The 20,636-nt window shown below is 44.3% G+C and overlaps 1 protein-coding gene across 3 annotated transcripts in view; it reads left to right on the top strand.

The window, feature by feature from the left end:
- The window catches only part of GARNL3 (GTPase activating Rap/RanGAP domain like 3), a 124,147-nt gene that overhangs the window by 24,537 nt on the left and 78,974 nt on the right, over nucleotides 1-20,636 (top strand). For all 3 annotated transcript variants that reach the window (XM_040442817.1, XM_040442818.1, XM_040442819.1), the window contains exons 3-6: nucleotides 4,003-4,077; nucleotides 4,303-4,402; nucleotides 13,047-13,165; nucleotides 13,257-13,321. In XM_040442817.1, coding sequence (XP_040298751.1) covers nucleotides 4,003-4,077; nucleotides 4,303-4,402; nucleotides 13,047-13,165; nucleotides 13,257-13,321 — 359 coding nt within the window. The remainder of the gene's footprint in view (nucleotides 1-4,002; nucleotides 4,078-4,302; nucleotides 4,403-13,046; nucleotides 13,166-13,256; nucleotides 13,322-20,636) is intronic.

Below are 20,636 nucleotides of genomic sequence, written 5' to 3'. Positions count from 1 at the left end.
AACCTGTACGGTGTGCGATCCACATGGGCACCCGAACGCAGGATATTTTATTACCGCCCATCACTGCCATCAACAGAATCTACCTGCCAAAAAGAGGAGATGATTGAATACGCACAGAACTCGGAGGGCCACTATTAGTGTCGAGCGCTATGCGCTTCCTGTTCTGGCCCGGTAGTCATGTGACCGCCGGGGCCGGGAGAGTGCAGGAGATGTCGGCTCTTTCACAGACCTCGATCAGCCCTGCACTGAGGCTGTACAACGCAGTATACTGCTGTACGGCCTCTCTGGGGGGTGTATTTCCCCTGTAACTGGGGCTACTATGTGAACCCCAATTACAGGAGAAATCAATAGTGAAAAAAAAGTGAAGTTAAATGTCCCCCAGAGGTCTTGTATGACCTTTATGGGGGGACGCAAAGTGTAAAATAAAAAAAATAAAAAATAAAGTGTTAAAATAAAAAAACAAAAAAGGTTTTAAATGTAAAAAAAATTTAATTCCCCAAGTAAGAAATAAATAAATAAAATAGACATATTTGGTATTGCCGCGTCCGTGACGGTCGGCTCTATAAATATATCACATGATCTATCTATATATATATATATATATATATATATATATATATATATATATATATATATATATATATATATATATATATATATATATATAGCTCTCAGAACATGGACACATTAAAACATCTTTTTTTTGTTTCAAAAATGCTATTATTGTGTACAACTTAAATAAATAAAAAGTATACATATTGGGTATCGTCACGTCCGTAACGATCTGCTCTATAAAAATGTCTCCTGACCTAACCCCTCAGGTGAATGCTGTAAAAGTAAATAAATATAAACTGTACTAAAGCAACCAATTTTTGGGTCACCTTGCCCCATAAAGTGTTATAATGAATGATCAAAAAATCATATGTACCCCAAAATAGTACCAATAAAACTGGCACCTTTATCCCCTAGTTTCCAAAATGGGGTTACTTTTTGGGAGTTTCTACTGTAAGGGTGCATCAGGGGGGCTTCAAATGGGACATGGCGTCTAAAAACCAGTTCAGCAAAATCTGCCTTCCAAAAACCATGTGGCGCTCCTTTTCTTCTGCGCCCTGCTGTGTGCCCTTACATCAGTTTACGACCACGTGGGGTGTTTATGTAAACCGCAGAATCGGGGTAATAAATATTGAGTTTTGTTTGGCTGTTAACCCTCGATGTGTTAAAGAAGAAAAATGGATTAAAATGGAAAATTTGCCAAAAAAGTTAAATTTTAAAATTTGATCTCCATTTTCCTTTAACCCCTTAAGGACACAGCCATATTTAAGGACCAGGCTATTTTTTTGCAAATCTGACCAGTGTCACTTTGTGGTGATAACTTTAAAACGCTTTTACTTATCCAGGCCATTCTGAGATAGTTTTTTCGTCACATATTGTACTGACACTGGTAAAATGGAGTAAAAAAAAAAAAACATTTTTATTTATAAAGAAAATACCAAATTTACCAAAAATGTGGAAAAATTGTCAAATTTCCAAGTTTCAATTTCTCTACTTCTATAATGCATAGTAATACCTCCAAAAATAGTTATTAATTTACATTCCCCATATGTCTACTTTATGTTTGGATCATTTTGGGAATGCCATTTTATTTTTTGGGGATGTTAGAAGGCTTAGAATTTTAGAAGCAAATCTTGAAATTTTTCAGAAAATTTCTAAAACCCACTTTTTTAGGACCAGTTCAGGTCTGAAGTCACTTTGTGAGGCTTACATACGGTAATAGAAACCACCCAAAAATGACCACATTGTAGAAACACCCCTCAAGGTATTCAAAACTTTGTTAACCCTTTAGGTGTTCCACAAGAATTAATGAAAAATAGAGATAACATTTCAAAATTTCACTTTTTTGGCCGATTTTCCATTTAAATCCATTTTTTTCCAGTTACAAAGCAAGGGTTAACAGCCAAACAAAACTCTCATTATTTATGGCCCTGATTCTGTAGTTTACAGAAACACCCCATATGTGGTCGTAAACTGCTGTACGGGCACACGGCAGGGCGCAGAAGGAAAGGAATGCCATACGGTTTTTGGAAGGCAGATTTTGCTGGACTGGTTTTTTGACACCATGTCCCATTTGAAGCCCCCCTGATGCACCCCTAGAGTAGAAACTCCAAAAAAGTGACCCCATTTTGGAAACTACGGGATAAGGTGGCAGTTTTGTTGGTGCTATTTTAGGATACATATGATTTTTGGTTGCTCTATATTACACTTTTTGTGAGGCAAGGTAACAAGAAAAAGCTGTTTTGGCCCCGCTTTATTTTTTGTTATTTACAACATTCATCTGACAGGTTAGATCATGTGGTATTTTTATAGAGCAGGTTATTACGGACGTGGTGATGCCTAATATGTCTTTATTTATGTAAGTTTTACCCAATTATTTCATTTTTGAAACAAAACAAAATCATGTTTTAGTGTCTCCATAGTCCGAGAGCCATAGTTTTTTCAGTTTTTGGGTGATTATCTTGGATAGGTTATGATTTTTGCGGGATGAGATGACTGTTTGATTGGCACTATTTTGGGGTGCGTATGACTTTTTCATCGCTTGCTATTACACTTTTTGTGATGTAAGGTAACAAAAAATGGCTTTTTAAAAAGATATTATTTTTTTTTACAGTATCCACCCGAGGGGTTAGGTCATGTGATATTTTTCTAGAGCAGGTTATTACGGACGCGGCGATACCTAATGTGTTGTGCATTTAATTTTTTTAATTTTTAATCGGTGCTAAATGTTTTTTGTTTTTTTTTGACCCAGACCCACTTGGTTCTTGAAGATCCAGTGGGTCTGATGTCTGTATAATACAATACAGTACACTATATAGTGTACTGTACTGTATTTTCACTTTACTTAGTCTGATCAGACTTCTGCCTTTAGCAGGGGGGGTTTAAAAATGAAAATTTAGGTAATTTTGAAGTTTCTGATCGGTCACGGGAATCAGAAACTTCTGACAGGGCTGCAAACTGCAGGTCTGAATTGACCTGCGGTTTGCAGCGATCGCCGATACGGGGGGCTCCCAGAGTGCCTGCTGATTGATTTCAGCAGGCATCTAGTTCTGATCACCGCCTGCCGCACAACGGTGATCGGAAATACACGAGACGTACCGGTACGTCATGTGTCCTTAAATACCGGGACATCATGACGTACTGGTACGTCATGTGTCCCCAACAGGTTAATTCTTGTGGAACACCTAAAGGGTTAACAAAGTTTGTAAAATCAGTTTTAAGTAACTTGAGGGGTGTAGTTTCTACAATGGGGTCATGTATGGGGGTATCCACTATGTAAGCCTCACAAAGTGATTTCAGACCTGAACTGGTCCTTAAAAAGTGGGTTTTGGCAATTTTCTTAAAAATTGTAAGAATTGCTTCTAAAATTCTAAGCCTTCTAACATCCTAAAAAAATAAAATGACCTTTCCTAAATGATGCAAACATAAAGTAGACATATGGGGAATGTTAAGTAAATCACTTTCTGTTTTAAAAGCAGATTAATAGAAATGTTGAAAATTGCGAATTTTTCAATATTTTTGGTAAATTTGGGGATTTTTTTCATAAATAAAGGTGAAATATATTGACTCAAATTCATGAAGTACAATGTGTCACGAGAAAACGGTCTCTGAACGGCTTGGATAAGTAAAAAAGCGTTCCAAAGCTATTACCACATAAAGTGACACATGTCATATTTGCAAAATTAGGCCTGGTCAGGAAGGGGGCAATGGCCCGGATGGGAAGTGGTTAAGCATTTCCTCTGACCCCAGTAAAGCCATGGATTATGGGAGACCACCGACATCAGCCTCACTTTCCTGCAGGTTCCCCTGTCTGTGATCATAACAATGGGGTCATCAACCCCATTAAGCCCCTCATCATGAGGCAGGGAATGGCAGTGGCCCACCCGCCCCGGGGTAGTGCCCCCTCCATGTACGGTCATATTCTTAATATTTTCTCTCTATTTTCCACAGCTCATTTCCAGTGATGCTGACGGAGCTATTCAGAGAGCTGGGAGATTCCGGGTTGAAAATGGATCATCGGACGAGGTACATGTCGGGATTGACTTCTCTGATGGGTCCAACAGGATTCCAAGTTACTGACATCATACCCCCCGTATAACTAGTATGCCTCTGTAAAACCAGTATAGCCCCGTATAACCAGTACACCCCCATATAACAGCGTTTAGCTTCTCTCGCACCTGCCCCCTGCTATAACTTCCTGCTCTGTGGGGTCTTCTAGTGATTGTTCTCATGTTTGCCCCCGTCCTGCAGAGCTGTGGCCAGGCGCCGGGGATCTGGAGACGGATGGATGTTCACCTGGAGAACCCCGAGTACCACACAAGATGGTATTTCAAGTATTTTCTTGGAAAAGGTACTGGAACCCTCAAATCCCCTTAGTTACCAATGGCATGAGCTCCCCCATTACTGCTCCATGGTGGCCAGTTCTGCAGTGTGTTATGTCCCACAAGGGGGCCCAGAATCTGGCCTGGACAGAGCAGCCACCTTTTGTAGAGCTTTCACTGTATATTGAATGTAACTTGTTTCATAGGGTTTATAAGACATCTGTCCATCCAGTTCAGCCTTTTTTCCTGTAGTGTGGATCCAGAGGAAGCACCCCTGGTGATCACCCCTCTCCTGAAATCTACTTGCTGTAACCTGTACTATTACTGCTGTTACCGTAAATGAGTCCATAGTCTCACTGCTCTTACCGTAAAGAGTCCATAGTCTCACTGCTCTTACAGTATAGAGTCCATAGTCTCACTGCTCTTACAGTAAAGAGTCCATAGTCTCACTGCTCTTACAGTATAGAGTCCATAGTCTCACTGCTCTTACAGTATAGAGTCCATAGTCTCACTGCTCTTACAGTATAGAGTCCATAGTCTCACTGCTCTTACAGTATAGAGTCCATAGTCTCACTGCTCTTACAGTAAAGAGTCCATAGTCTCACTGCTCTTACAGTATAGAGTCCATAGTCTCACTGCTCTTACAGTATAGAGTCCATAGTCTCACTGCTCTTACAGTAAAGAGTCCATAGTCTCACTGCTCTTACAGTAAAGAGTCCATAGTCTCACTGCTCTTACAGTATAGAGTCCATAGTCTCACTGCTCTTACAGTACAGAGTCCATAGTCTCACTGCTCTTACAGTACAGAGTCCATAGTCTCACCGCTCTTACAGTAAAGAGTCCATAGTCTCACCGCTCTTACAGTAAAGAGTCCATAGTCTCACTGCTCTTACAGTAAAGAGTCCATAGTCTCACTGCTCTTACAGTAAAGAGTCCTTAGTCTCACTGCTCTTACAGTACAGAGTCCATAGTCTCACTGCTCTTACAGTAAAGAGCCCATAGTCTCACTGCTCTTACAGTATAGAGTCCATAGTCTCACTGCTCTTACAGTATATAGTCCATAGTCTCACTGCTCTTACAGTACAGAGTCCATAGTCTCACTGCTCTTACAGTAAAGAGCCCATAGTCTCACTGCTCTTACAGTAAAGAGTCCATAGTCTCACTGCTCTTACAGTAAAGAGTCCATAGTCTCACTGCTCTTACAGTAAAGAGTCCATAGTCTCACTGCTCTTACAGTAAAGAGTCCATAGTCTCACTGCTCTTACAGTATAGAGTCCATAGTCTCACTGCTCTTACTGTAAAGAGTCCACAGTCTCACTGCTCTTACAGTATAGAGTCCATAGTCTCACTGCTCTTACAGTAAAGAGTCCACAGTCTCACTGCTCTTACAGTAAAGAGTCCATAGTCTCACTGCTCTTACAGTATAGAGTCCATAGTCTCACTGCTCTTACAGTAAAGAGTCCATAGTCTCACCGCTCTTACAGTAAAGAGTCCACAGTCTCACTGCTCTTACAGTATAGAGTCCATAGTCTCACTGCTCTTACAGTAAAGAGTCCTTAGTCTCACTGCTCTTACAGAAAACCTACAAAAGGGCACTGAAAGCTGATGAACTATAAAAATATTATTTTATTGGGTACATGATTAAAAGCATACATGGAGATAACAGACAAATGCACGAAAGTGCAGCACAATCCTGGGAGAGCTGGTAGAGTACAAAAAATAGTAAAAAGACAGAAGTGACCCGGGTAGGGATGTATCTAAATAAGGCAAGGTTACCATATAAGATATATGTTGAAGGGATACCCACTATTGATGGGAGTATATATAATCTCGTCAAATATAAAGTGCAAGTGCAAGCCTATATCTAAGCAAAGGAGAGGAGAAATAACCCTTCAATGTGGGTCCCTGAACACATATATATGCATATACCTATTCAAGTAGTCTGAGCGGGTAAATAAAGTGCATGTGCAAATCACATAACAGTTTATAAGACAAAACACTTGGTGAGTGTTTGGTCACAAAAACACAAGACAACCGCAGAAGTTTAACAGGTAAGTAGATGAACAGGAATGAGGTCACATACCGTATATAAAGTGATGGTAAGTCCACAGGAAGACTGCACACCCCGACGCGCGTTTCGATTTGAAACCTTCCTCTGGGGGTACAGTCTTCCCACTGGAGTAGTCCCTCTTAAACAGGTGTTCCGCCAATCAGGATCCATTACTCGGACACGTGAGTTCTGAGGCACAGGTGGACCGCGCGGTGGCCAATCGCGCAGGTACAGCTGCGCCTATTCGCTCAAGGACCTTACGTGACGTCAACAACGTCATAATCTCGCGGGATGTTCAAAGGTAGCCGATATTACAACTACATCTATTGCTGAAGGACCTTCCATGACGTGATAAACGTCATGCTCTCGCGAGATACTCAGCGGTCACGTAGTAGTCAGTATTATAACCAACAGGGTCATACAGGCGGATCACATGATCGTGAATTACAGTCACATGTTTCTACAATGGTTCAAAACGTCATCCAGAAGGGGAGGACACAAATAGGCGCGTCACGAAGTGTAAACAGGTGAACATAGGCACACGATAATGCACCTGTGTATTCATAAAATTATGATACACAGTAAGTGCATAAAGAAAGATAATGAATTTGGCGAGGTCGCGTGAGTCGCGGCTGCATAGTCTCTCCAAAAGGGTGGCAGCCTATACCGGATACCCACACAAGGAGAGATCATGGCCGCGAGTCACGACCTCAACAAATAAAATTACATATATCAAGAAAAATAGTGCAATTATATATGTGTATGTATAATAGTGTAATGTGCACAACATAATAAGCAAAGTGAATGGTTGAACTAGGTAAAATGAGTCACAGCGATATAAACTCCCAGCAGTGCGGCAGCCCAAATAGGTCGCCCAATGGGGGGAGAGTGCATGGCAAGGAGTCAAAACTAAGCTCTGAAAAAAATGATTTTTTGCTAATATATTTATAAATGCATAGTGTAAATTCATAAAAAATTGGATGAAGTAAAATGAGTCACGGCCACGCAGTCTCCCAACAGGGAAATACCCAATAAAGGGAGACTGTATGGCCGGGAGTCACAACCAAACCCAAAGTGGAGAAAAAGAGGGGAAGAGTTATTAATGTACTGAATAAGTGCATTGTGCAAGGTACAAAATATTATAGGTGATGGAAAAAAAGAATAATCAATAGGTGAAAATGGTACACATATGTGACATACATATATGGACCTAAGGGAACAATACATATATGTCATTCGTAAACCATGTATGCTTTTAATCATGTACCCAATAAAATAATATTTTTATAGTTCATCAGCTTTCAGTGCCCTTTTGTAGGTTTTCTATCAGTTTCTGAGTTAAGCTCTTTTTGAGGGGCCTTTACTGCGGCTTCACGCCATTCTCTTTGTGTAATCTATTTCTGTACTCACTGCTCTTACAGTATAGAGTCCATAGTCTCACTGCTCTTACAGTAAAGAGTCCATAGTCTCACTGCTCTTACATTAGAGAGTCCATAGTCTCACTGCTCTTACAGTATAGAGTCCATAGTCTCACTGCTCTTACAGTAAAGAGTCCATAGTCTCACTGCTCTTACAGTAAAGAGTCCATAGTCTCACTGCTCTTACCGTATAGAGTCCATAGTCTCACTGCTCTTACAGTAAAGAGTCCATAGTCTCACTGCTCTTACAGTAAAGAGTCCATGGTCTCACCGCTCTTACAGTATAGAGTCCATAGTCTCACTGCTCTTACAGTATATAGTCCATAGTCTCACTGCTCTTACAGTAAAGAGTCCATAGTCTCACTGCTCTTACAGTAAAGAGTCTATAGTCTCACTGCTCTTACAGTAAAGAGTCTGTAGTCTCACTGCTCTTACAGTAAAGAGTCCATAGTCTCACTGCTCTTACAGTAAAGAGTCTATAGTCTCACTGCTCTTACAGTAAAGAGTCTGTAGTCTCACTGCTCTTACAGTATAGAGTCCGTAGTCTCACTGCTCTTACAGTAAAGAGTCCGTAGTCTCACTGCTCTTACAGTAAAGAGTCCATAGTCTCACTGCTCTTACAGTAAAGAGTCCATAGTCTCACTGCTCTTACAGTATAGAGTCCATAGTCTCACTGCTCTTACAGTAGAGAGTCCATAGTCTCACTGCTCTTACAGTAAAGAGTCCATAGTCTCACTGCTCTTACAGTAAAGAGTCCATAGTCTCACTGCTCTTACCGTATAGAGTCCATAGTCTCACTGCTCTTACAGTAAAGAGTCCATAGTCTCACTGCTCTTACAGTAAAGAGTCCATGGTCTCACCGCTCTTACAGTATAGAGTCCATAGTCTCACTGCTCTTACAGTATATAGTCCATAGTCTCACTGCTCTTACAGTAAAGAGTCTATAGTCTCACTGCTCTTACAGTAAAGAGTCTGTAGTCTCACTGCTCTTACAGTATAGAGTCCGTAGTCTCACTGCTCTTACAGTAAAGAGTCCATAGTCTCACTGCTCTTACAGTAAAGAGTCCATAGTCTCACTGCTCTTACAGTAAAGAGTCCATAGTCTCACTGCTCTTACAGTATAGAGTCCATAGTCTCACTGCTCTTACAGTATATAGTCCATAGTCTCACTGCTCTTACAGTATATAGTCCATAGTCTCACTGCTCTTACAGTAAAGAGTCCATAGTCTCACTGCTCTTACAGTAAAGAGCCCATAGTCTCACTGCTCTTACAGTATAGAGTCCATAGTCTCACCGCTCTTACAGTACAGAGTCCATAGTCTCACTGCTCTTACAGTATAGAGTCCATAGTCTCACTGCTCTTACAGTATAGAGTCCATAGTCTCACTGCTCTTACAGTATAGAGTCCATAGTCTCACTGCTCTTACAGTATAGTCCATAGTCTCACTGCTCTTACAGTAAAGAGTCCATAGTCTCACTGCTCTTACAGTAAAGAGTCCATAGTCTCACTGCTCTTACAGTATAGAGTCCATAGTCTCACCGCTCTTACAGTACAGAGTCCATAGTCTCACTGCTCTTACAGTATAGAGTCCAGTCTCACTGCTCTTACAGTATAGAGTCCATAGTCTCACTGCTCTGACAGTATAGTCCATAGTCTCACTGCTCTTACAGTAAAGAGTCCATAGTCTCACTGCTCTTACAGTATAGAGTCCATAGTCTCACTGCTCTTACAGTATAGAGTCCATAGTCTCACTGCTCTTACAGTATAGTCCATAGTCTCACTGCTCTTACAGTATAGTCCATAGTCTCACTGCTCTTACAGTAAAGAGTCCATAGTCTCACTGCTCTTACAGTAAAGAGTCCATAGTCTCACTGCTCTTACAGTAAAGAGTCCATAGTCTCACTGCTCTTACAGTATAGAGTCCACAGTCTCACTGCTCTTACAGTAAAGAGTCCATAGTCTCACTGCTCTTACAGTAAAGAGTCCATAGTCTCACTGCTCTTACAGTAAAGAGTCCATAGTCTCACTGCTCTTACCGTATAGAGTTCCATAGTCTCACTGCTCTTACAGTAAAGAGTCCATAGTCTCACTGCTCTTACAGTATAGAATCCATAGTCTCACTGCTCTTACAGTATAGAGTCCATAGTCTCACTGCTCTTACCGTATAGAGTTCCATAGTCTCACTGCTCTTACCGTAAAGAGTCCATAGTCTCACTGCTCTTACAGTATAGAGTCCATAGTCTCACTGCTCTTACAGTAAAGAGTCCATAGTCTCACTGCTCTTACAGTATAGAGTCCAGTCTCACTGCTCTTACAGTATAGAGTCCATAGTCTCACTGCTCTTACAGTATAGAGTCCATAGTCTCACTGCTCTTACAGTAAAGAGTCCATAGTCTCACTGCTCTTACAGTATAGAGTCCATAGTCTCACTGCTCTTACAGTATAGAGTCCATAGTCTCACTGCTCTTACAGTAAAGAGTCCATAGTCTCACTGCTCTTACAGTATAGAGTCCATAGTCTCACTGCTCTTACAGTATAGAGTCCATAGTCTCACTGCTCTTACAGTATAGTCCATAGTCTCACTGTTCTTACAGTATAGAATCCATAGTCTCACTGCTCTTACAGTAAAGAGTCCATAGTCTCACTGTTCTTACAGTATAGAATCCATAGTCTCACTGCTCTTACAGTATAGAGTCCATAGTCTCACTGCTCTTACAGTAAAGAGTCCATAGTCTCACTGCTCTTACAGTAAAGAGTCCATAGTCTCACTGCTCTTACAGTAAAGAGTCCATAGTCTCACTGCTCTTACAGTAAAGAGTCCATAGTCTCACTGCTCTTACAGTAAAGAGTCCATAGTCTCACTGCTCTTACAGTAAAGAGTCCATAGTCTCACTGCTCTTACAGTAAAGAGTCCATAGTCTCACTGCTCTTACAGTATAGAGTCCATAGTCTCACTGCTCTTACAGTATAGAGTCCATAGTCTCACTGCTCTTACAGTATAGAGTCCATAGTCTCACTGCTCTTACAGTATAGAGTCCATAGTCTCACTGCTCTTACAGTAAAGAGTCCATAGTCTCACTGCTCTTACAGTAAAGAGTCCATAGTCTCACTGCTCTTACAGTAAAGAGTCCATAGTCTCACTGCTCTTACAGTAAAGAGTCCATAGTCTCACTGCTCTTACAGTAAAGAGTCCATAGTCTCACTGCTCTTACAGTAAAGAGTCCATAGTCTCACTGCTCTTACAGTAAAGAGTCCATAGTCTCACTGCTCTTACAGTAAAGAGTCCATAGTCTCACCGCTCTTACAGTAAAGAGTCCATAGTCTCACCGCTCTTACAGTATAGAGTCCATAGTCTCACCGCTCTTACAGTATAGAGTCCATAGTCTCACTGCTCTTACAGTATAGAGTCCATAGTCTCACTGCTCTTACAGTACAGAGTCCATAGTCTCACTGCTCTTACAGTAAAGAGTCCATAGTCTCACTGCTCTTACAGTAAAGAGTACATAGTCTCACCGCTCTTACAGTAAAGAGTCCATAGTCTCACTGCTCTTACAGTATAGAGTCCATAGTCTCACTGCTCTTACAGTAAAGAGTCCATAGTCTCACCGCTCTTACAGTAAAGAGTCCATAGTCTCACCGCTCTTACAGTAAAGAGTCCATAGTCTCACCGCTCTTACAGTACAGAGTCCATAGTCTCACTGCTCTTACAGTAAAGAGTCCATAGTCTCACTGCTCTTACAGTATAGAGTCCATAGTCTCACTGCTCTTACAGTATAGAGTCCATAGTCTCACTGCTCTTACAGTAAAGAGTCCATAGTCTCACTGCTCTTACAGTGCAGAGTCCATAGTCTCACTGCTCTTACAGTAAAGAGTCCATAGTCTCACTGCTCTTACAGTAAAGAGTCCATAGTCTCACTGCTCTTACAGTAAAGAGTACATAGTCTCACCGCTCTTACAGTAAAGAGTCCATAGTCTCACTGCTCTTACAGTATAGAGTCCATAGTCTCACTGCTCTTACAGTAAAGAGTCCATAGTCTCACCGCTCTTACAGTAAAGAGTCCATAGTCTCACCGCTCTTACAGTAAAGAGTCCATAGTCTCACCGCTCTTACAGTACAGAGTCCATAGTCTCACTGCTCTTACAGTAAAGAGTCCATAGTCTCACTGCTCTTACAGTATAGAGTCCATAGTCTCACTGCTCTTACAGTATAGAGTCCATAGTCTCACTGCTCTTACAGTAAAGAGTCCATAGTCTCACTGCTCTTACAGTGCAGAGTCCATAGTCTCACTGCTCTTACAGTAAAGAGTCCATAGTCTCACTGCTCTTACAGTATAGAGTCCATAGTCTCACTGCTCTTACAGTAAAGAGTCCATAGTCTCACTGCTCTTACAGTATAGAGTCCATAGTCTCACTGCTCTTACAGTATAGAGTCCATAGTCTCACTGCTCTTACAGTATAGAGTCCATAGTCTCACTGCTCTTACAGTATAGAGTCCATAGTCTCACTGCTCTTACAGTAAAGAGTCCATAGTCTCACTGCTCTTACAGTAAAGAGTCCATAGTCTCACTGCTCTTACAGTATAGAGTCCATAGTCTCACTGCTCTTACAGTATAGAGTCCATAGTCTCACTGCTCTTAGCGTAAACCCCTTTTTATGTTGGTGTAAAAAAAAATCATCTTTCCAAAACCCTTCTTGTATATGGTGTGTGGAATCTGAGCATCTCTCAGACCCCTGAGTCATGTTGGAGAATAACCGTTATCTTCTGTTACCTGCCAGTGCACTGTGCCGCAGATGTATACCGGGGCAAGGGAGGGGGGTGCTCTGTGCGGGGGGACGTATGCTGGGGCGCTGCTCTGTGCGGGGGGACGTATGCTGGGGCGCTGCTCTGTGCGGGGGGACGTATGCTGGGGCGCTGCTCTGTGCGGGGGGGCGTATGCTGGGGCGCTGCTCTGTGCGGGGGGACGTATGCTGGGGCGCTGCTCTGTGCGGGGGGACGTATGCTGGGGCGCTGCTCTGTGCGGGTGGGGTATCCTCAGGTTTGGCTGTGTTCACAGCATGTTTTTGTTGGGGAATTAAGTGATGGAAAAGTGCAGTGCACGCCAGTGTGCATCCCACAGTTTTTTCCAGTGGAGCTCTGTGGTGATCGCTGTGTGACATCTGTTTGGTGATTTGTTATATATATTATTATTTTTTTTATTTCTCAGTCCACCAGAACTACATAGGAACAGACGCGGAGCGGAATCCGTTCTTCTTGTCCGTGGTTCTTTCTGACCAGAATAATCAGCGCGTTCCCCAGTACCGAGCAATTTTGTGGAGGAAAACGGTAAGTGACTCAAAAGACGTTGCTCAGCGGTGTCTTAGTGGAGACTCTGCCCGCTCTTTATCCATGATTCTTTTTCTTCTTTTTCTTTCAGGGATCGCAAAAGATTTGTCTTTCCTATTGTCCCACAAAATCCTTATCAGTAAAGTCTATATTAAGGTGAGTGCTCTAAACGGAGGAGGGCGAAGCTGTACGTGTATTGGCGTGGTCCAAGTATTGGCATGACTGTACGTGTATTGGCGTGGCACCAGTATATTGATGCAGCTGGATGTGTATTGGCGTGGCACCAGTGTATTGATGCAGCTGTACATGTATGGGTGTGGCACCAGTGTATTGATGCATCTGGACGTGTATTGGCGTGGCACCAGTGTATTGATGCAGCTGTACATGTATGGGCGTGGCACCAGTGTATTGATGCAGCTGGATGTGTATTGGCGTGGCACCAGTGTATTGATGCAGCTGGATGTGTATTGGCGTGGCACCAGTGTATTGATGCAGCTGTACATGTATGGGTGTGGCACCAGTATATTGATGCAGCTGGATGTGTATTGGCGTGGCACCAGTGTATTGATGCAGCTGTACATGTATGGGCGTGGCACCAGTGTATTGATGCAGCTGGATGTGTATTGGCGTGGCACCAGTGTATTGATGCAGCTGGATGTGTATTGGCGTGGCACCAGTGTATTGATGCAGCTGTACATGTATGGGTGTGGCACCAGTATATTGATGCAGCTGGATGTGTATTGGCGTGGGACCAGTGTATTGATGCAGCTGTACATGTATGGGTGTGGCACCAGTGTATTGATGCAGCTGGATGTGTATTGGCGTGGCACCAGTGTATTGATGCAGCTGTACATGTATTGGTGTGGCACCAGTGTATTGATGCAGCTGGACGTGTATTGGCGTGGCACCAGTGTATTGATGCAGCTGTACATGTATGGGTGTGGCACCAGTGTATTGATGCAGCTGTACATGTATGGGTGTGGCACCAGTGTATTGATGCAGCTGTACATGTATTGGTGTGGCACCAGTGTATTGATGCAGCTAGACGTGTATTGGTGTGGCACCAGTGTATTGATGCAGCTGTACATGTATTGGTGTGGCACCAGTGTATTGATGCAGCTGGACGTGTGTTGGCGTGGCACCAGTGTATTGATGCAGCTGTACATGTATGGGTGTGGCACCAGTGTATTGATGCAGCTGGACGTGTATTGGTGTGGCACCAGTGTATTGATGCAGCTGTACATGTATTGGTGTGGCACCAGTGTATTGATGCAGCTAGACGTGTATTGGTGTGGCACCAGTGTATTGATGCAGCTGTACATGTATTGGTGTGGCACCAGTGTATTGATGCAGCTGGACGTGTATTGGTGTGGCACCAGTGTATTGATGCAGCTGTACATGTATTGGTGTGGCACCAGTGTATTGATGCAGCTGTACATGTATTGGTGTGGCACCAGTGTATTGATGCAGCTGGACGTGTATTGGTGTGGCACCAGTGTATTGATGCAGCTGTACATGTATGGGTGTGGCACCAGTGTATTGATGCAGCTGTACATGTATGGGTGTGGCACCAGTGTATTGATGCAGCTGGACGTGTATTGGTGTGGCACCAGTGTATTGATGCAGCTGTACATGTATTGGTGTGGCACCAGTGTATTGATGCAGCTGGACGTGTATTGGTGTGGCACCAGTGTATTGATGCAGCTGGACGTGTGTTGGCGTGGCACCAGTGTATTGATGCAGCTGTACATGTATGGGTGTGGCACCAGTGTATTGATGCAGCTGGACGTGTATTGGTGTGGCACCAGTGTATTGATGCAGCTGTACATGTATTGGTGTGGCACCAGTGTATTGATGCAGCTGGACGTGTATTGGTGTGGCACCAGTGTATTGATGCAGCTGGACGTGTATTGGTGTGGCACCAGTGTATTGATTCAGCTGTACATGTATGGGTGTGGCACCAGTGTATTGATGCAGCTGGACGTGTATTGGTGTGGCACCAGTGTATTGATGCAGCTGTACATGTATGGGTGTGGCACCAGTGTATTGATGCAGCTGGACGTGTATTGGCGTGGCACCAGTGTATTGATGCAGCTGGACGTGTATTGGCATGGCACCAGTGTATTGATGCAGCTGGACGTGTATTGGTGTGGCACCAGTGTATTGATGCAGCTGGACGTGTATTGGTGTGGCACCAGTGTATTGATGCAGCTGTACATGTATGGGCGTGGCACCAGTGTATTGATGCAGCTGGACGTGTATTGGCGTGGCACCAGTGTATTGATGCAGCTGGACGTGTATTGGTGTGGCACCAGTGTATTGATGCAGCTGGACGTGTATTGGTGTGGCACCAGTGTATTGATGCAGCTGGACGTGTGTTGGTGTGGCACCAGTGTATTGATGCAGCTGGACGTGTATTGGTGTGGCACCAGTGTATTGATGCAGCTGGACGTGTATTGGTGTGGCACCAGTGTATTGATTCAGCTGTACATGTATGGGTGTGGCACCAGTGTATTGATGCAGCTGGACGTGTATTGGTGTGGCACCAGTGTATTGATGCAGCTGTACATGTATGGGTGTGGCACCAGTGTATTGATGCAGCTGGACGTGTATTGGCGTGGCACCAGTGTATTGATGCAGCTGGACGTGTATTGGCATGGCACCAGTGTATTGATGCAGCTGGACGTGTATTGGTGTGGCACCAGTGTATTGATGCAGCTGTACATGTATGGGTGTGGCACCAGTGTATTGATGCAGCTGGACGTGTGTTGGCGTGGCACCAGTGTATTGATGCAGCTGTACATGTATGGGTGTGGCACCAGTGTATTGATGCAGCTGGACGTGTATTGGCGTGGCACCAGTGTATTGATGCAGCTGGACGTGTATTGGCATGGCACCAGTGTATTGATGCAGCTGGACGTGTATTGGTGTGGCACCAGTGTATTGATGCAGCTGGACGTGTATTGGTGTGGCACCAGTGTATTGATTCAGCTGTACATGTATGGGTGTGGCACCAGTGTATTGATGCAGCTGGACGTGTATTGGTGTGGCACCAGTGTATTGATGCAGCTGTACATGTATGGGTGTGGCACCAGTGTATTGATGCAGCTGGACGTGTATTGGCGTGGCACCAGTGTATTGATGCAGCTGGACGTGTATTGGCATGGCACCAGTGTATTGATGCAGCTGGACGTGTATTGGTGTGGCACCAGTGTATTGATGCAGCTGGACGTGTATTGGTGTGGCACCAGTGTATTGATGCAGCTGTACATGTATGGGCGTGGCACCAGTGTATTGATGCAGCTGGACGTGTATTGGCGTGGCACCAGTGTATTGATGCAGCTGGACGTGTATTGGTGTGGCACCAGTGTATTGATGCAGCTGGACGTGTATTGGTGTGGCACCAGTGTTTTGATGCAGCTGTACATGTATGGGTGTGGCACCAGTGTATTGATGCAGCTGGACGTGTATTGGTGTGGCACCAGTGTATTGATGCAGCTGTACATGTATTGGTGTGGCACCAGTGTATTGATGCAGCTGTACATGTATGGGTGTGGCACCAGTGTATTGATGCAGCTGGACGTGTATTGGTGTGGCACCAGTGTATTGATGCAGCTAGACGTGTATTGGTGTGGCACCAGTGTATTGATGCAGCTGGATGTGTATTGGCGTGGCACCAGTGTATTGATGCAGCTGGACGTGTATTGGTGTGGCACCAGTGTATTGATGCAGCTGGATGTGTATTGGCGTGGCACCATCATCTGTAGCAGCAGAACTGTGTGTGACCTCAGTTAAAGGGCCAGTCATCAATATAATAAATGTTCTGATACTTTGCATTTTAATTCCTCAAGATCTGTGAAAGAGGCTGAAAACCTGTCCAGCTGAGACAGCTGACGGTTTGTTAGTGTTTCAGTGTGCCTTTCAGGGCGGAGCTTGGTCGCACGACAGTATGGCCGCTTAACCAGTCAGCTCCGTGGATAACGCTGGCTAAATTAAGGCACAATCTACCTAAAAGAAGAAATTTACAATACTCGCCGTCTCCCGTGATGACGAAGTGGAAGAGAGGAGGACGAGTACCGCGCTGCATTATAGAGTTCGTTACAGCGACGAACTGAACACAAGATGGCGCCGATCCCTCACAGATCAGCCACATAAAAAAACTACAAAAAAAACAATAAAAGGATGCTGACCTCTCCTCAAACCCCCACAAACATTAACGAACCTGCAGAAAAACATATTACACCCTGCCAAAACTCTGCTACGTGCTTACACCCTGCCAAAACTCTGCTACGTGCTTACACCCTGCCAAAACTCTGCTACGTGCTTACACCCTGCCAAAACTCTGCTACGTGCTTACACCCTGCCAAAACTCTGCTACGTGCTTACACCCTGCCAAAACTCTGCTACGTGCTTACACCCTGCCAAAACTCTGCTACGTGCTTACACCCTGCCAAAACTCTGCTACGTGCTTACACCCTGCCAAAACTCTGCTACGTGCTTACACCCTGCCAAAACTCTGCTACGTGCTTACACCCTGCCAAAACTCTGCTACGTGCTTACACCCTGCCAAAACTCTGCTACGTGCTTACACCCTGCCAAAACTCTGCTACGTGCTTACACCCTGCCAAAACTCTGCTACGTGCTTACACCCTGCCAAAACTCTGCTACGTGCTTACACCCTGCCAAAACTCTGCTACGTGCTTACACCCTGCCAAAACTCTGCTACGTGCTTACACCCTGCCAAAACTCTGCTACGTGCTTACACCCTGCCAAAACTCTGCTACGTGCTTACACCCTGCCAAAACTCTGCTACGTGCTTACACCCTGCCAAAACTCTGCTACGTGCTTACACCCTGCCAAAACTCTGCTACGTGCTTACACCCTGCCAAAACTCTGCTACGTGCTTACACCCTGCCAAAACTCTGCTACGTGCTTACACCCTGCCAAAACTCTGCTACGTGCTTACACCCTGCCAAAACTCTGCTACGTGCTTACACCCTGCCAAAACTCTGCTACGTGCTTACACCCTAAGTGCCGGTCCGTGTTTTGGCAGCACCTGGCTGTCCTTAAATAGGCAGCTGTACTCAGCAGAGATGTCTCTGTTTTTGGGATCTGAGGCTTTGTGTCGTGCTGGAGGGCTGAGAGCTGCACGCTGGGGAAACAGGCCCCCTAAAGCCTGGACTACTGGAGGCAGAACTGCCAGCAAGGTGACTTGTGTTATATGAACTTTCCATTGTGTGTGAATTACCACCAAGACTGCAAAGTTACTGCTGTTTTGTGTATTTGCCTCATGTGTGAATAAACACTGATGTTTTGAGTTAAGAACTTGTATTTCCTCTGTACTGCGCCCGCTTACCCTATCTACTAGAACGAAACCCCACAATTGGTGGAGGATGCGAGCATGAGCAGTGAGGCCGGCGTGAACGCCAATATTTTTGGCTTCTGCATTTTTCAGGCACGGTTGTATGTCGTACATTAAACCAGCTGTATTACAACCAGAGTCCCACGACAAAATGGAGGCTGTTGTGAAGGTCTCATGGAGGCTAATCTGCAGCAGCGAGAGGCTAATAAGCAGCAGCAGGAGACTAACCAGCTGCTTCTACAACATGTGATGGCTTTGCAGACAGCAGGAGCAACCCCGAGCATCCCCAATGCCCGGAAAGCAGTCCGTGTCGCGATTCCTAAGATGACCCCCGCAGACGACATCGAAACCTACCTGGTGATGTACGAGAAAGTGGCCACCAGGGAAAAGCTACCCCGTGACCAGTGGGCTGAGGTCGTCGCTCCGTTCCTGGCATCCGATTCCCAGTGGGTGTATTTCGACTTGCCGGACGATCAAGCGGCCGACTACCAAAAATTAAAGGGTGAGATTTTGGCAAGACTGGGGGTGAATGTGTTGATCCGGATCGAGCGGGTACATCAGTGGGGGTTTAAGTCGGCTGAGCCTGCGAGACCCCAGTATTATGACTTACTCCACCTCTTGCAAAAGTGGCTACAGCCTGAGGTGCTGAGTCCCCCGACTATGCTGGATAGACTATTAGCCGATATGTTCTGGAGGACTCTGCCACCCCCTCTCCAGCACTGGATCAGCCAGGTATCTCCTGGCAACGCCCAAGAAATGGTGGACCTGGTGGAGCGCTACGAGGCTAGTAAATGAAATTTCTAAATCTATATGGGTGAACAAAAAACCCAGAATAAACTGAAACACCATGACACAAGGGGGGCAAATCTAAAAAGCTATTACAAGGCAGCATTACTAGTGCAGACGAACACTGGCGGCCAAACTCTGATACCAGCAAAGAGGCTGGGTCCAAATAGAAGAAGACCCCATTACTCAAACCAACCACAAAGAAGGAACATCACAAATCTGAATTAAGTATAAAAGCCACACAACCCGTCTGAGAAAATGATATCAATAAATTTCCCACAACCAACAACCTACATTAAAACAATCTGTCCGGATATCAATCTCTGGGAAAAACGGAATTCAAAAAATCAAAGACCTAACCGACCCAAATAACCAACACAAACCACACTTCCTAACACCACTTACCTAAACCAGACTTCTATAAATATCTGAGAATCAGACATTCTTTCTCCAAAATCTCTATTAATGACCCAGTATTTCCCAAATCCGCATTTACATTGTTTTCTATCCAAAATCCTATAAAGAAAGGTATTTCTAGTTTTTATGCTGATATTAATAATAACAAAAATAACCTAAAGAATAAATAACTACTACAGTGGGAGAAAGACCAGGAACAGCCTACTCCTCCGAAGAATGGAGATCCGCGTCCAACTGGACTAATCCGATATCTAAAGGAACCCAGCACTGCGAGCTCTCAAGAAAAATACTTCTAACATTGGTAAAGCTGAACCACATCAACCCCAATTACTCAGAATTGTGCTGGAAAAACTGTGGAGCCTGAGGAACCCATCTACATCTATGGTGGACCTGCCCAAAACGTATCTACATCTATGGTGGACCTGCCCAAAACGTATCTACATCTATGGTGGACCTGCCCAAAACGTATCTACATCTATGGTGGATCTGCCCAAAACGTATCTACATCTATGGTGGATCTGCCCAAAACGTATCTACATCTATGGTGGATCTGCCCAAAACGTATCTACATCTATGGTGGACCTGCCCAAAACGTATCTACATCTATGGTGGATCTGCCCGAAACGTATCTACATCTATGGTGGACCTGCCCCAAACGTATCTACATCTATGGTGGACCTGCCCAAAATGTATCTACATCTATGGTGGATCTGCCCAAAACGTATCTACATCTATGGTGGACCTGCCCAAAACGTATCTACATCTATGGTGGATCTGCCCAAAACGTATCTACATCTATGGTGGACCTGCCCCAAACGTATCTACATCTATGATGGACCTGCCCAAAACGTATCTACATCTATGGTGGATCTGCCCAAAACGTATCTACATCTATGGTGGACCTGC

The sequence above is a fragment of the Bufo bufo genome, chromosome 8 (assembly GCF_905171765.1).
Source record: "Bufo bufo chromosome 8, aBufBuf1.1, whole genome shotgun sequence".
Lineage (NCBI taxonomy): Eukaryota > Metazoa > Chordata > Amphibia > Anura > Bufonidae > Bufo > Bufo bufo.
Note: the sequence above shows the minus strand (reverse complement) of the source record. Positions and strands in the feature narration are given on the sequence as shown.